Source organism: Hippocampus zosterae, chromosome 3 (genome assembly GCF_025434085.1).
Source record: "Hippocampus zosterae strain Florida chromosome 3, ASM2543408v3, whole genome shotgun sequence".
NCBI classification, from domain to species: Eukaryota; Metazoa; Chordata; class Actinopteri; order Syngnathiformes; family Syngnathidae; genus Hippocampus; species Hippocampus zosterae.
The window spans coordinates 16,310,001-16,326,198 of record NC_067453.1 but is presented as its reverse complement, the minus strand read 5'-3'; the positions used below and the strand labels follow the sequence as shown (position 1 = coordinate 16,326,198).

The window sequence follows — 16,198 nt, the reverse complement described above, 5'->3', positions numbered from 1 at the left end:
TTGGAAAAGTCCGTTGACGTGAACAGTCAAAACTGCAGAACACTTCCACTCCTGTCCTGTTGTTGTTGAAGTTTAGGGCTTGGTTGAAGTTGTGGCCAGATTGTTTTGTCAACTCACAACCAATTCAGCGTGGCGCTCCTCCTGCCAGGTTGTCAAGATTGGTCAGAAACACCTACAAGTTGCCTAGAGTTGTTTCTGGCAGTGGTTCGCTCTGAAAATGAGCTCCCATTGGGATGGTTCCCACGAAATGAGGTAAGGGGCTGCCCAAAAACAGCCGCTGCAGCTCCGATAAAGGGACACCTGTGGTTGGCGATTTGTGAGGATGGAAAATTGAGATCTGGGAGTGGGTGGTGGGGGGTATGATGTCCCTTTAACACCCACTGAGGTGAACTGGACTCTCTGGTGAGTTGGCCCTCTCTTCAAATTCACTGGTCCTGGTTTATCACACAGATTGCCAAGAAGAAACCCTATCTTTGTTCTATGCTTACCAAGCGTACCACCACCAATTCTCTCCGTTGCAGCAGTTTTATTGACTTCATCGTTCCCAAAGTCCAAACAACCGCTGGTCGAACTCAGAGCTCGACAGTGCACCCAATAATCTCACGAATGCTCCCAATTTGTCAGTGTGCTCGTAAAAATATAATCCGGTCATGCAGCACGATTGCGTGTTTTAATGATCCTATCGTTTCATACAGAGATGGCGCTCCAACTCTGTGTCCGCCTGTCAGACTGCACACAGAGGCGGAACGTATAAATGAAATAAAAAAATATCCAAAATCTAGTTGTGCACTTTGCGACGCTAACTGCAATCTAATTTCACGACCTCTATTTGCTTTATCAAGGATGACTCTATTCCTTTCAGCTCGGTCCCCTTCACTGAAACGCTCACAACCTACTCTGCATTTTGGCCATGGTGACTGCAGATGCTTGTATTTGCATTGGTACAGATGGATTTATAAATACGGTTGGGTATTACTGTTGTAAAACACAATATGTATAGGGCTGGTTGGGTCTCCAACTATCAATAGACAGTAAAAAAAATATTCTCTTGCCCTAAGACCTAAAATTGTGGATATAAATACAAATATCAGTCGTGTGTAAAACATTTTAAAGCTATTTGATGAGACACTTTGGAGCATGAAGGATGTTGTCGGCCACCCTGAGACATACAGACCTATGCTGTAGCATTGAGATGATCACTCAAGAACAGATTAACACGTTGCTGATGCACTGCCATGGGCATCTGTCTGTTTAACGTCTGCGCGGTCAGGTGAGCATGAGAAAAGTGCAAAGTCACCATGCTGACATATTTTGCCCAGTCAGCGACAACCGTGGACCCCTCTGGAAAACCAGCATCAGGCCTCCCTTGCCCGGAGCTATGAAGAGAGGTATAAAAGAGCTGGAGGTACAAGCAACTCACCTGCACAAGGAGCTCCAGCTTCCTGTCATCCAGGAGATGGACCTGACATCGCCTCCCCTCCGTCATCTGTGAGACAGAAGATATACTGCTCAATATCTGTTGACATTTAATTACAAAGAAAAATGCATCCTATCCAATGAGCCAACCACCCTCTGTGAAACTCTCCTCAGTCATAACAAGGTTAAATCGCTGTGGTAAAGACACAATGGCTCAATTCAGCCATGTGATGACCGACCTTTCCAGCAATCCCTCTTTTGAGCAGGAAAAGCAGCATCAATCAAACCATTAACGACAGCGACCACAATGAGGGTGGTCGATTGTGATGTTTGAATTGATGATTCAATGCTTTGCTGAATCAAGCGGCCGAGTCTATAAACACACAAGCAGGTGCAACGGCAACATAGTGTGGGAAACACACAGGAACACACACACACACAGGCAATGTACAAGTTCAACAATCCATGTGGTAGACAAAACTGAAATAAAGCCGTCCAAACATGTCTGCACACTTCAAAATTCACACGAGTTAGAGTTGAGATGTACAGACTGCTTGGGGATTAGTGTGAATATTTTTGTCTCTGATACTTGAGAATGCAGTCGTGTGTCGGACTTTGTTATTTTCTCTCGGCTTCTTGGCGTTCATTGGGCTCGTAAATTGACGACTCAGTGGTATTGTCAGGTAGTTGTCATGCAGTTATATAATTTCTACAGAGTCGTGCTGCTTTTCGCACCTGCCCTCTATTCCGCAGACGTATGTCGCAACTGCATGTGTCACTGAGCAGCTTATCCCAATGGTTTTAGGCTCTTTTCGAAACCCGGTGGAGATCAAAATAAAGCGCTTTTACACCATTTGAAAAAAAAAATCTGGGTTTTTTTTTCAACCTTTTTCTCCCCCATTGTCACTCTTCTGCATGGAGGGCACCAACGCGGAATGGTGGGGTGGGTTAGATGGGCCTGGCAATTTTCCACCTTCACAGGTATAATGTCAGAGCCAATATAGAGGCGGGCAACACCTTTGGTTTATTTCACACTCGCTATAGAGGGGGCATTTCACTGGTTAGTTGCTGTGAGTTAGGAAACAATGCGAGAAATAATGAAATGGGGGGTTTAAGTCCATTGACTAATTTGATAGTTTCACAGTATGAGAAGCATGAGAATTTAAAGATTAATTCTAGCGACTCACTGTCCGCACTCCTTTGTGCTGAAAGCAGCTGTGGCTGCTACACATCAAGTTATGCTGTATAAACACACAACGGCTCTGTAAATCTACTGATGGGCCAGTTTATTGGAAATGGCCGCCTGAAAGCCTGGGTGTGAAGTTCAACACCTGACACTCACTTCTCGACCGACTTTTTGTTGAACCCACACATACGGATGTCATCATAAACACTGAATGATCCACTGTTCCGATTTCTTTGAGCATATCGGGGAGGAAAACTCACTCTTAACATACACCTGCGGATAATCACTCAGATCAGGGAGGATAAATCACTCTTAAAACAACCCCACATATTTCAGATATATTTTACAGACAATCCTTTAATGATTTTGAATTATATATTTATATATAAAGATTAGGCTTGATTGCCGGTTTGGGTGCAGCCTACTTAATAAACATTGGAGAAAAAACGTTGTGAGGTTCCAAAACTTAGCAGCCACGTAGACATGCAAAACGGGTTTACAACTTCCAACCACAAGGGTCACGCTGGGAGCACTTAGCAGAGTGGAGAGGGTGTGTCCACAGCGTGGTGCGGTGGTGGGGGGTAACAAACGCACTTTCTCAGAGCAGCTTGCACCGGAGTGAGCCATAAAGGGAAAATACACTCATGCACCATGAAAACTGTTCCAACATGTGCGGCTGCCTTGCGCTTTCAACTCTCAGCTGACCCCGCCCACTCGCCACTGACTGATCCCCTGTGGTTTGAGGTCTTGGATGGGGTGCACCTGTGCACACAAACACATTTATTTTCCAAACCTTTTGCTTTCATCTTGGATTTATCGCTCCATGTTTACACTGTATACAAGCCATTTTAGTTTGGGCTACCTCGGGGAATGTGATTGTGACAACAGTATGGCATTGTCGCCAGCCTCATGTTATTAAACATCTCACACAACGAACATTTGAAGTTCTGCCGTTTAAGCATGTATTCCATCTCCTTGTTTTCCAACTTGATGGAAATATAACAGCAACAGTAATGGGTTTTTTTCCACTACTCATGCCACTTTTGACCTACAAGTATGCAATTAAACTTTAGTAGTAACCTATTCTGGTGCACTTATAACACGACTAGCCTCCTGGACCAGGCTAGTCGTTTTGCTTCACCCGTAACATAGAATTGACCTACGAGTAGGCCAAAGCTGTCTTACTGGCGTGCAGAAATGTCATACAGTAGTGGAAACATACTACGAGTAAGACCCAGTTATTCAACTTGTGTGCTAAACTGTTTGATAGATCTTGCTGGATATGAAGCTCTGGAGTCTATGCTAAAAATGGATTTTCAACAGACCCACAAAACACAGAGTCACCAAGAATAGTACGAATGTGACAAATTACCACTTTAGAGAGTCTTTATTTTAAGGCCCGGGACAAACACTTTTTGGGGTTTTGTTTTGCGCCATTGGACAAACACTGCAGAGACTTTTTTTGCACCCTCCCATAAAACAGTAAAGTCCAAAAATAGAGCTAAGTGGAAGAAGAAGAAAAAGCAACGTGGAATATTTGAGCCATGCTAGGATGGAAGGATCAGAATCTAACATCAAGAGGAGAGGTGAGCATGTCAACATAAGTCATACACACAAGCGGCAGCGGTTCAATACATCTCAACCTGGGTGATGATTAATCAGCATTTTTGTCAGTTTGACTCCGAATGTGATGCTCAGCCAGCGCTGGCAAATACTCAATTCAAACATTACCTTCAATGCGCTGCGTGAGGCTCCCACGCACAAAAAAAAAGAAAAAGAAAAACGACTCCGAGTTGCTGCGGGGGGGCTTTCACAAGAAAGAAAAACAGTCAAATTATTATTGTTATTAGTCCCAGAAAGAAACAAGTCGCACGACAGGCAGACAAGCGCCCAACAGCAGCCGTGCCGAAGGATGAAGAGGAGACACGTCCGCATCCATGTTGGGGGTGACCACTGACCAGCAGATTCAACTGACAACTGTCTCTCTTCCGTAGCTGAACCTCTGCCTCCCCCCGCCCGGACGCCGCTCGCGGAAGGAATAACCCGGCTAACTAGCAGGCTAGCTTCCCCGGCTCTCATTCCTCCATCTCCACCTCCAGAAGCCCGAGGATGATGAGAGCTCCCTCCACTCTTCCTCTTTACCCTCCTCCCTCTCCTCCCCTTCCTCAAGCCGCCACCGGCGTAAACGGCGCAAACCAGCTCGGAGCAGCGGACTGTACCAAGTGACAAATAGGAGAGGTGGACAAGGGGAAAACTCGGTTAAAATGAACTCGCAAATTTGTGTTCCAATGTGTCTCCTAATTGGATCGTTTGGTTTGTGGCGGTACAAAACCTAAGAATTAGTGGAGTAAATATGTCAAAGGGGGAGAAGGAAGTGTGTGGCGCTCGTGTCACCCTCCTGGAAGATTTTCATTGGTTTCGCACGTGCGCGGCATCCTCGCGTATCCAGTCAAAACATGTTAATTCATGAATAAAATCATTCATTCAAATAGTAGCACACATGGTCACTGTTTGCTCTCGTTGACAGTCACACTTGCAAGGAATTTGACCACTGTGGCACCTTGATTTAGGAGAATAATTCGTCCTGGGATCAATGTTAATCAATGGTCCTCATATTGGAATAAACTGAAATTGCATTAATCAATTTGCAGCTCCACAAAACACCACCATTCCATGGTTACATATTTTTAATAAAGAAAAGCAATTTATTGCATAAAACACAATAAAAGAGAATTAAATACACATCTTGTCACGTTGGGTCCGAAGCGATAAAGTGATCGCTTCGTGCCCAACAAGATAATGAGGTGGATCCCCGAAAAAGCAGACAAAGAAAAGGTGTTCCGAGAACAAATGAATTTTAATACCAAACACAAAATACCCGTCCGGGAGCAACAAACAGAAAACGCTGGTCAAAATCAGGACCAGGAATAAAAGGAGGTAAACAGAAAACGCTTGCGAGAAAATGGCAAGGAATATGGTTGGTAATAATAGGAATAGACAATAGTAGATTTTAACGACGCGTAATCACAATCGCAAGGCTACACGGCAATGAATAGAATAGGGCAATAATTGAGAGATTTGGCACGGCGTTGAATTCTCCGGCAGTAAGTCAACTGCCCGAGCACAAAGATAAAGCCTGTGTAATTAGCCCTTGATGGGTGACAGGTGTGTCGGCGGTAGGCAGGAAAAGCCTGCCCCCTGCTGGCAAACACGGGACGTGACAGTACCCCCCCCTCAACGGACGCCTCCCGGCGGCCTACCCGGCTTGGTCGGATGAGCTGCGTGGAAGTCGCGCAGAAGGGACGGATCAAGGATCCAGGAGCGGGGCACCCACTGCCGATCCTCAGGCCCGTAGCCCTCCCAGTCGACCAGATACTGGAAACCCTTACCCCTGCGCCGAGAGTCCAGGACGGTACGAACCGTGTACACCGGGTCACCGTCGACGACCCGCGGAGGGGGGGGCGGAGTGGAAGGCGGAGCCAAGGGACTGGAAACCACTGGTTTGAGCAGGGAAACGTGGAACACGGGGTGAACCTTCATGGCGGGCGGCAGCCGGAGCCTGACCGTGACGGGGCTGACGATGGACTCGACCACGAACGGACCAGTGAATCGGGGCCCCAGTTTCGCGGACGTGCCGGCCAGGCGGAGATCCCTCGTAGCCAGCCACACCTCCTGCCCCACCACGTAAGTAGGTGCCGGGCGCCGACGACGGTCCGCGATCTGCTGGTTCCGGGTCGCCGTGCGGGCCAATGCAGCTCGGGCCTCTTTCCACACGTGGTGGGCTCGCTTGAGGTGGTGCTGCACAGACGGGACCTCCACCTGTCCTTCCTGGGACGGGAACAGCGGCGGTTGATACCCGTAGGCCGACATGAAGGGGGACCTACCAGTGGCTGAAGAGACGAGGGTGTTGTGTGCGTACTCCACCCACGGTAGATGGTCGACCCAGGAGGAGGGACTGCGCAGGCATACACAGCGGAGGGCCGCCCCCAGATCCTGGTTGGCACGCTCGGCTTGTCCGTTGGACTGGGGGTGATATCCCGAGGTCAGACTGACCGTGGCCCCGAGGGATCGGCAGAACCGCTTCCATACGCGGGACACGAACTGGGGCCCCCGGTCCGAGACGATGTCCGTCGGGATCCCATGGAGACGGAAGACGTGTTGGACTAGGAGGTCGGCGGTCTCCAGTGCAGATGGCAACTTAGACAGCGGAACAAAATGAGCCGCCTTAGAGAACCGGTCCACGATGGTGAGGACGACCGACCGCCCACGGGATGGAGGAAGGCCCGTGACGAAATCCAGGGCGATGTGTGACCAAGGTCGAGGAGGGATGGGCAATGGCTGGAGCAGGCCTGCCGGAGGCCTATGTGAGACCTTGCCGCAGGCGCAGGCGGAGCAGGCATTGATATAGTCCACCACATCCTTCCGAAGCTCCGGCCACCAGAACCGCTGGGTGACGAGATGCACAGTCCGGTTCACCCCAGGATGGCAGGCCACCTTGGACCCGTGCCCCCACTGCAACACCTCCGAGCGCAGAGGTGGGGGTACAAACAATCTCCCTGTGGGGCATCCAGCCGGGACCTGGACACCATCCAGGGCTTCCTGGATCTTCTGTTCAATCTCCCACCTCAACGCCCCCACGATGCACCGGGTCGGGAGGATGGTCTCTGGTGACCGGTCCCTCTCCACGGGGTCGTGGAGACGGGAAAGGGCATCGGGCTTGGTGTTCTTAGAGCCAGGAGAGTAAGTGAGGATGAAATTAAACCGGGTTAAGAATAGTGCCCAACGGGCCTGACGGGGGTTGAGTCTTTTAGCCGAGCGGAGATATTCCAAGTTCTTGTGGTCGGTGTAGACCGTGAACGGTTCCTTAGTCCCCTCGAGCCAGTGGCGCCACTCCTGTAGGGCGACGATTACAGCTAGCAGTTCACGATTGCCCACGTCGTAGTTGGACTCTGCTGTACTGAGTCGACGAGAGAAAAAGGCGCAGGGGTGCAATTTCTGGTCGACCGGGGAACGCTGCGACAGAACAGCCCCGACCCCTGAATCCGAGGCGTCCACCTCTACGACAAACGGGAAGTCCGGGTTAGCATGGTGCAACACCGGGGGATTTGTGAATGCGGCCTTTAAGCCAGAGAATGCCGACTCCGCAGCCGAGTCCCATTTGAATGGGATTTTTGTGGACGTCAGACGGGTCAACGGGAGTACCTTTTGGCTGTAGCCGCGAATAAAACGACGGTAGAAGTTAGCGAACCCCAAGAAGCGTTGCAACTCCTTCCGGTTAGTCGGTGTTGGCCAGTTCGTCACCGCCTCCGTCTTGGTGGGGTCTGCTCTCAGCTTGCCCTGCTCAATAATAAACCCCAGAAAGGAGATGACAGGTACATGGAATTCGCACTTCTCTGCCTTGACGAAGAGCCTGTTCTCTAATAAACGCTGCAATACCAGTCTGACGTGTCGCTTGTGTTCTTGGATAGATTGGGAAAAAATTAAAATATCGTCGAGATAGACGAAACAGAAAATGTTCAGCATGTCTCTCAACACGTCGTTGATGAGATTCTGAAAAACGGCGGGAGCATTTGTCAGCCCGAAGGGCATAACCAGGTATTCAAAATGGCCGAGCGCGGTCTTAAAAGCAGTCTTCCACTCGTCACCTTTCCGGATGCGAACCAGGTGGTAGGCACTGCGTAAATCTAATTTTGAAAAGATTATGGCTGATTGTAAAGGAGCGAAGGCGGAGTCTAGCAACGGTAGCGGATACTTATTTTTTACTGTGATGTCGTTCAGACCTCGATAGTCCACACACGGTCGCAGGGATTTGTCCTTTTTCTCAACAAAGAAAAACCCCGCACCTAACGGCGATCGCGATCGTCTAATTAGACCTGCAGCGAGCGAGCTGTTGATGTATTCCGTGAGTGCCTCGCGCTCGGGTTTAGACACCTGATACAGCCGTGAGGTTGGTAACGGAGCGCCCGCCTGCAGGTCTATGGCGCAATCGTAGGGTCGGTGCGGGGGCAAGGAGCGTGCGCGATCCTCGCTGAACACCTGTCGCAAGTCATGATAGCAGTCTGGCACTCCGTCAAGGCAGATAGTTTCGGGGATGTCGTCACCGGCACGTTCGTGCTGCCCTACGGCTGATCCTAGACAACGTTCATAACAGTTCCGGCTCCAACTCTCTATTGCCGGACGCTCCCAGGAAATTACGGGGTTGTGAGTCCTGAGCCAGGGCAAGCCGAGAATAACCGGGGCGTTACGACACTGCATTAAATGGAACCGTAGATGCTCAACATGGTTGCCGGATAATTTTAGTTTTAGTGGTTCTGTTCTTTGCGTCACGACCCCCAGGAGGCGCCCATCGAGATCACAAACCCGCTTCTTATCGGCCAACTTCTCGACATAACAGCCCAGGTCAGCGGCGAAGTCGGTATCCATAAAACAACCATCAGCCCCCGAGTCTATCAGAGCCCTAACCCGCCGCGACCGGGACCCCTCAAATATCTCACCCTCGAGTTCCAGTCTCCCGGTGTGTCCCAGCCGGGAGTCAGTTCGCCGAGGCGTGGGGAACTCTGCGCGGGGTCGGGACTCACAGTTTTTGGAGGGCGAGGATGGGGAATGTCCCGGTCGGCTGGGAGCAGCATGAGGTCCCCGTTGACAGCTGTCAGACCGAGCCCGATCGTCGAATCGGCGCCATCTCTGCTCCGGTCCTACGTTTTCGCCACCCAGCTGCATCGGCTCCTCCCCGCAGTACGTGGCACACCGGGACGGAGAACGATCACCTCCCCGCTCCCGGTTTCTCTCTCTCAGGCGGTTGTCCAGTCGCAGGGAGAGCTCGGTTAACTCCTCCAGGTTGGAGCTGTGGTCGCGAGTCGCCAGCTCATCCTTGAGCTCGGTGTTTAATCCACGACGAAACAGTCCGCACAACGCCCGGTCGCCGTAGCCACTCTGGGCGGCCAGAATCTGGAACTCGATGGAGTAGTCCGCAACCGATCGCCTCCCCTGGTGGAGTTCAAGTAGCCGGCCCTCAGCCTCTCTGCCCCGCACGGGATGGTGGAACACCCGGCGAAACGCCGCCACGAAGCCGTGGAATGAAGACCGGAGGCTCGGCTTCGCGTCGCTTGTCGCCATCGCCCATGACGCCGCCGGACCTGTCAACAGGCTCATAATATATGCCACCTTCGCGGCGTCAGTAGCATAGAGGGAAGGTTGCTGGTCGAAAACGAGCGAGCACTGGTGGAGGAAGTACCCACACTGCCCGTGCTCACCCCAGTAACGTGGGGGGTGTGGAAGCGAAGGCTCACTCATCATTGTGGGAAATGATGCGGGTGCCTCAGGGGTGGCAGGACGAATCACGGAGGGAGGTGCTCTCCGTTCCTCCACCCGTACAAGACGGGGTTCGAAATCATCGAACCTGTGAGCCAGCATGGAAACCGCGCGGCAGATTTCCGCAATGGCTTGGCCCTGCTGACTCAACTGTTGCTCTCGGCAGGGCAGAGCGGAAAAAATCCTTTCTAAGTCTGCGGGATCCATGGTGGCCGGAGAATTCTGTCACGTTGGGTCCGAAGCGATAAATTGATCGCTTCGTGCCCAACAAGATAATGAGGTGGATCCCCGAAAAAGCAGACAAAGAAAAGGTGTTCCGAGAACAAATGAATTTTAATACCAAACACAAAATACCCGTCCGGGAGCAACAAACAGAAAACGCTGGTCAAAATCAGGACCAGGAATAAAAGGAGGTAAACAGAAAACGCTTGCGAGAAAATGGCAAGGAATATGGTTGGTAATAATAGGAATAGACAATAGTAGATTTTAACGACGCGTAATCACAATCGCAAGGCTACACGGCAATGAATAGAATAGGGCAATAATTGAGAGATTTGGCACGGCGTTGAATTCTCCGGCAGTAAGTCAACTGCCCGAGCACAAAGATAAAGCCTGTGTAATTAGCCCTTGATGGGTGACAGGTGTGTCGGCGGTAGGCAGGAAAAGCCTGCCCCCTGCTGGCAAACACGGGACGTGACACATCTACTGCATTGTAATGTCTGAAGATTATTACATTTGTATTGAAGGATTTTGATTATAATAAAATCAGTAAAAAGTGAATGGCAACATATGAGGTTTGCAACTCACAGATATGTCACAAAATCACAGAAGCGGTTCAGCTCATTAATTAAATTTACGTCCAGTTTAGCACACTCAATGCCTGGGGGCCAGATCTGGCCAGCGACATAATTGTATGTAGCCCGCGAAAGGACACCAAGCATGTCAACTTCCCTGATGCTTGCTAAAATCTGTACCAAAATTTCAAACCTTATACATTATTGTGATTGTAAAACAACTCGAGTACTACAGCCCTGTATTGAGTAACACAGAACTTCAACGGGTCAAACAAACTACAACTTGTACAGTATTCAAGTGCTGTGGCTGGCATGCGGGTTTATTCCACAGAGCATTACATTTTTCAAATGCAGACCGAGACAGACTCTTGTATGTTTCTCATGTTCAAAACAGAGTTCTTGTTGGCTGAAATGCTGACTACCTACCTCTGGTTTTAGGTATGTTCTACAGAAAATTGCGAGAGTAAGTGGGTTTTCAAATCAGCCGGGGTTTACGGTGCTTTTATAGAAAGCACAGGTTTTCATTTCCAGAAAACAGACCAGGGAAAATAATGCTGCTTCCAAATGAATTGGTTTGCACTGCCTGGATTTCGCCTTTCTCCATCCCGCCGCTTCCTGTCCGCATGCCACCAACACAAATCTCCTTCCTCGGGCTCGCCTTGCCTCAATGATTTTTCTGGGCCTCGGCGCTCACGCAACCATCACACTCACGTCCCGGGAAGCCAAATTGAAAGCTCGTGTTCACCTGACGCTGGCCGAGCAGCAGCTGTTGAAACCACAAAGTTGTTAACATAACACAATCAGCTCCAGTTTTTGGTACCAAAAATAGACACGGCCTCTGAGAGGCATATTTAGGTCCCTCTGCCTTTGTCTACTATTCATAGAGTAAAATACATTTCTGACAGTAATGTGTGTACCTTCAGCTATGACAGATTGCAGTCTTTAGTTTTAAACTTGTGTAAATAACAGTATAGCCATGCAGAATGTGCATGCTTTTTAAATTATATTCTAGGGATCCTGTATTCCTGGCGGCCCGGTAGTCCAGTGGTTAGCACGTCGGCATCACAGTGCAGAGGTGCCGGGTTCGAATCCAGCTCCGGCCTCCCTGTGTGGAGTTTGCATGTTCTCCCCGGACCTGCGTGGGTTTTCTCTGGGTACTCCGGTTTCCTCCCAGATTCCAAAAACATGCGTGGCAGGCTGATTGAACACTCTAAATTGTCCCAGGGTGTGAGTGTGAGTGCGAATGGTTGTTCGTTTCTGTGTGCCCTACGATTGGCTGGCAACCGATTCGGGGTGTTCCCCGCCTACTGCCCGGAGACAGCTGGGATAGGCTCCAGCACCCCCCGCGACCCTAGTGAGGATCAAGCGGCTCGGAAGATGAATGAATGATGAATGATGATACTGTATTCAACAGGTGCAGTTCTGGAAATCTGCTTTTTTTATATTGAAGCAATTCTCCACTGGTACAACAATATGAACATTTGTGTAGTACAGTGACATAGATGTCTCCCTCACAGTTCAAGAGTTTGGTGTTCACATTTCTTCTCTCTGTGCTTGTGTGATTTTTTTCTTTCCAAAAACGTGATATTTTGTTAAATTGAGGGCTCTAAATTTTCCACAGATGTGAATGTGAATACTGTATAATGCAAATAAGATTACGTAACTGTTTAAAAATCCTGGTCATGAAAACAGGGTATCCTCCTCTAACTTGCCTGAGAATGGAAAAATAAATAGATTAAATATTAAAAAACAAGCTTGAATGAGGGCATTTTGAGTTGCTACATCAACAACCTTTGCAAAAATAGCTGGGAAAAAAAATCAACACATACAAACTAGTAAGCACAATATTATCAGTTTACCTTCAATTTGCAAAGCAGCTCTGAATTAACTAATAAAATTAATAAAATCACATGGAAGCAGTTACAACACAGGTGACCGCTCTGTTTTTTTTCCTCTGTAATGTACATGTACTGTACTGTACATACAATGACAACCGTTGTAATGACCAGAAAGACCGCAGATTATGATAATGCTATTGCAGCCCCTTAGCTGCCTTCCAAAAAAACTTCCACTGGCGAAATTACAAAATGTTTGCTCCATCCATCTTTCCACTTACAAGCCACATAGTGGGCCCTATTTTCTTGGACAGGTACACATGTGCTTCGCGTAAAAAGTGGCGCAGTTTCATTTTCTGCCAGGGCTGGTCTCTTTTACCATGTTTGAGAATTTGGCATACTACATTACACCTTTCTGTGTGTTCTGGAAAGTAGACTACACTTAAGACCAAGTCCAAGTTGTGGGGTAGGTGGTGTAATGTGATTTTGGTGGATTTGATCCAGATGGAGAAAGAAGGATTCTGCGGCCCGCTGATATTTGCGGTGAATGTCGTCGTATTTCATTAATCAAGATGACATCTGCTTGTATCCAACCCTCTGAATCATTATAGAAATCACTTTATTAAATCCATTATTCTAATTATAGTGTGTGTTTGTAAGTATGTGTGTGTTTGTGTGTGAATGGCGGTGTACAAGTTCACTTCGCAGTGACTAACTTGATATCTTCTTGCAGTTCCTTATAAATGCACTTAAAGCATGCAGATCTCATGCACGGACTCCAGCGAGTCTGTCATGCTTACGCCACGAAGACTGTGTGCCTCTCCTGCGCTGAATTTAAAGGGAATGAGCGAAGCCACTTTGATTGGCCAGGAATCAAGGAATCACTCCAACAATGGCACCAATGGCGATTTTTGACTGAACCCATCTATGAAAAAACGGGGGAAAACCCCTCAACCCATGCTCATAGTTGGACTGCACTTTGCACATGACATGAAAATAGGAACCTCGGACACAGACACCCATTCACAGTCACTGTCACATGGAAGTCAGGCAAGTGAACCGCCCCACCGTAAGTGAAAAATGTCTGTTCTATTTGATCCAAAACAATGGCTGCAAGTCCACATTCATTTTTGCTGAGTTCTAGAATGTCACAGGATAAGTAAAAGGCGGTGTTTACTCTCCACCCCACTTCCAAATGCACTCTTACCGGATTTTTATGTTTCTGGATATTTTTGGCCTCTCCCAGACACCGGATACTGCGTTGTCCAACTTAAACATCTCCAGATGAGTCCTTTCCCCTGCTTTAACACAAACACCCATTCCTGGGTTTTCCCTTTCCCCTCAGTTATATACATATCTGCCATCATTGGTTGCTTCCTCTGTTTGCCATCACAAAGTCCCCGCTTGTTTGACTGAAACGAGGGAGGGAAGTGCAAAAGGAGAAAGAAGGGGCTGAAATAGACAAAGACACATTGGGGGAGAGACCACGAAAGAACTACAAGAAGCAGAACCTAAACACTTTCCCCTCAGGAGTTTATGAATAAATGTTCAAAACGGGAGGAGTGCTACTGCATTAAAGTGGGGTATACGTATTATTTTATCAGTCGTAATTTTTGAAGTGTGTATGTTCAGCTTGCGTTCCGAACATTACTTGACCAAAACCAGAAAACAGGTGAGCCGAGACTTTCGTAATGTGAGCCTGAGGGTGCTTTCAGATTAATTTCACTGGACTTATTCATCGAATGAATTTGTATTCTACAACCGCATTATTCATTAGAATACTGTGTTTTGTCTAATGGGGGGGGGGGGGGGGCACATAGAACATCTTAGTGCACATATTTTTTTGTTTGTTTTTTTGCGTTCTGTTCGCCTTTAAGCGTATACCTAGCTCAGGAGGGGAAACATCTCCCATTTTCATATGTCACACCTTCCGTGAACCTCAAAGTTTGCCCAAAAATACAATATGGTGAAACACTTGACTCGGTGTGACCTAGTTGTGCAAAGACTTGTGATGATGGTGAGGTGCGGTCTTAACGACATGCTGATGGGAAGCGATCTGGATGGCGGGTATTAGGCACAGAAAGGGATGGCGTGCACTCCAAAAGGTAACCTACATTGGCTGCAATTTGATATAAACCGGCCCTGAATGCTAATTGAAGCAAGATGGGGGAGTCTCTTTGTCACCAACACACAACCTCGGTCATCTCACGAGACTAAACAAAGCATGGTCTTACTCAGACAGACACATGATGGTTGGGCATCAAAGTGACTCTCATTGTTGTTGCGAGCACTCAACAACAACAAAATCTATGTAATATAGTCGTAGAGTACAGTATTTATATTTCTTTGTTCGAACCACGAGAAAGTATTAGCATCTCCGGAATGTGAAGCACTAGATTTGAGACTGCGCAGAGAGGGTCACGCAAAGGCACACAGGAATGTCTCGAGAATCCACTGACCGGGAGCGATCTGTTTTGTTTGCTCAAGTGTGTGTATATGTGTGTGTGGGAGTGCATTTTTGCGTGTGATTGTGAGCTTCACCCGTGCGCCAGTGACTGACTTTGAGGGTGAAATGTGGTTGCAGTTAGGTTTTTTTTTTCTCCTTCTTTTTTCCCCCCTCAAATCAGAAACACTCTGTGACACTTCAAACAAATAGGAGATATTTCCAACGCAGAAAACTCTTTGTTCTTGTTTTATTTGAATGCAACATTCCCAGACATTATGCCCCCACACCCAAAAAAATAATAAAAACTCACATTTATTCCCGAGAATCCCAATTTGGCCTCCAATTGATAGATTTGATGAAATATGACCAGCACTTTTATGGACAAAGAAATGTGACTTGTGGTTGTTCGGCAGGCAGGGAGCACATAAAAACGTTTAGTGTTCCTACACTCGTTTCTGTTGTGATCCACTTGTTTTTTTTAAGTGGTTTTTATTCTCAAATTTAAGAAACATGCCATGCTTTTTCATGTTTCTTGGACAGGTTGTCACTGTTTACAATGACAATGGCATTTCAGTCAATCAATCTTGAATCTGCCATAGGCCCCCAAATGCTGCTGGTCTCTATATTACAGTCATTGTCATTTAACCCCTCGTTGGGAAGTCCTGGAAAATGTCCGGTCAAGACTCTCACACACATATAACAAATCCTAGTGTTTGGGGTGGGCAAACCCAACCAGGTGAGATCAGCACGTTTGAAATACCCCACTTTTAATGCTCCAAAACGACCTGGAAAAGTCAATTGAAAAGCAACAGAAGTGTTTATGAGCTACCACTTCTCATCTTGATAACTGGGGATGTGCTTTATGTCCCCTTAAAGTACAATTACGTGTCTGATTGAGCCTAAATAAGAAGTACGACGGGCCATTAGTCATATTAGGGTTTTTGTAGTTGAATTGTGAAACTGATCCTGACACAAGTGCCTGGCATGATACGCAGAATAGAAAATAGATGATAAATATACAACTTCACATCGATTTTTTTTCCTTGTACTTCCTACTAGTGCAGAAAAACAACGTGTCCCATCAGGCCAAGTTCCTATAAATGTTACCCTCAAGGATACCAAGAATAGGCACGGCGAAGTGGGCCACATACTGCAGATGTGCGTGTCCGTTGATGGAGGAATGCTGCATTCTCTATCGACCATTCTACCA

At 47.9% G+C, this 16,198-nt stretch overlaps 1 protein-coding gene across 11 annotated transcripts in view; it reads right to left on the bottom strand.

Annotated features, from left to right (window-relative positions):
- Positions 1 to 16,198, bottom strand: part of frmd4a (FERM domain containing 4A) — a 143,902-nt gene that overhangs the window by 42,501 nt on the left and 85,203 nt on the right. For 6 of the 11 annotated variants that reach the window (XM_052060231.1, XM_052060232.1, XM_052060230.1 and 3 more), the window contains exon 2: positions 1,421 to 1,486. In XM_052060231.1, coding sequence (XP_051916191.1) covers positions 1,421 to 1,486 — 66 coding nt within the window. Of the gene's footprint in view, positions 1 to 1,420; positions 1,487 to 4,333; positions 4,744 to 16,198 lie in introns of those variants that run through there. The other 5 variants (XM_052060233.1, XM_052060224.1, XM_052060225.1 and 2 more) reach the window with 2 other exon arrangements.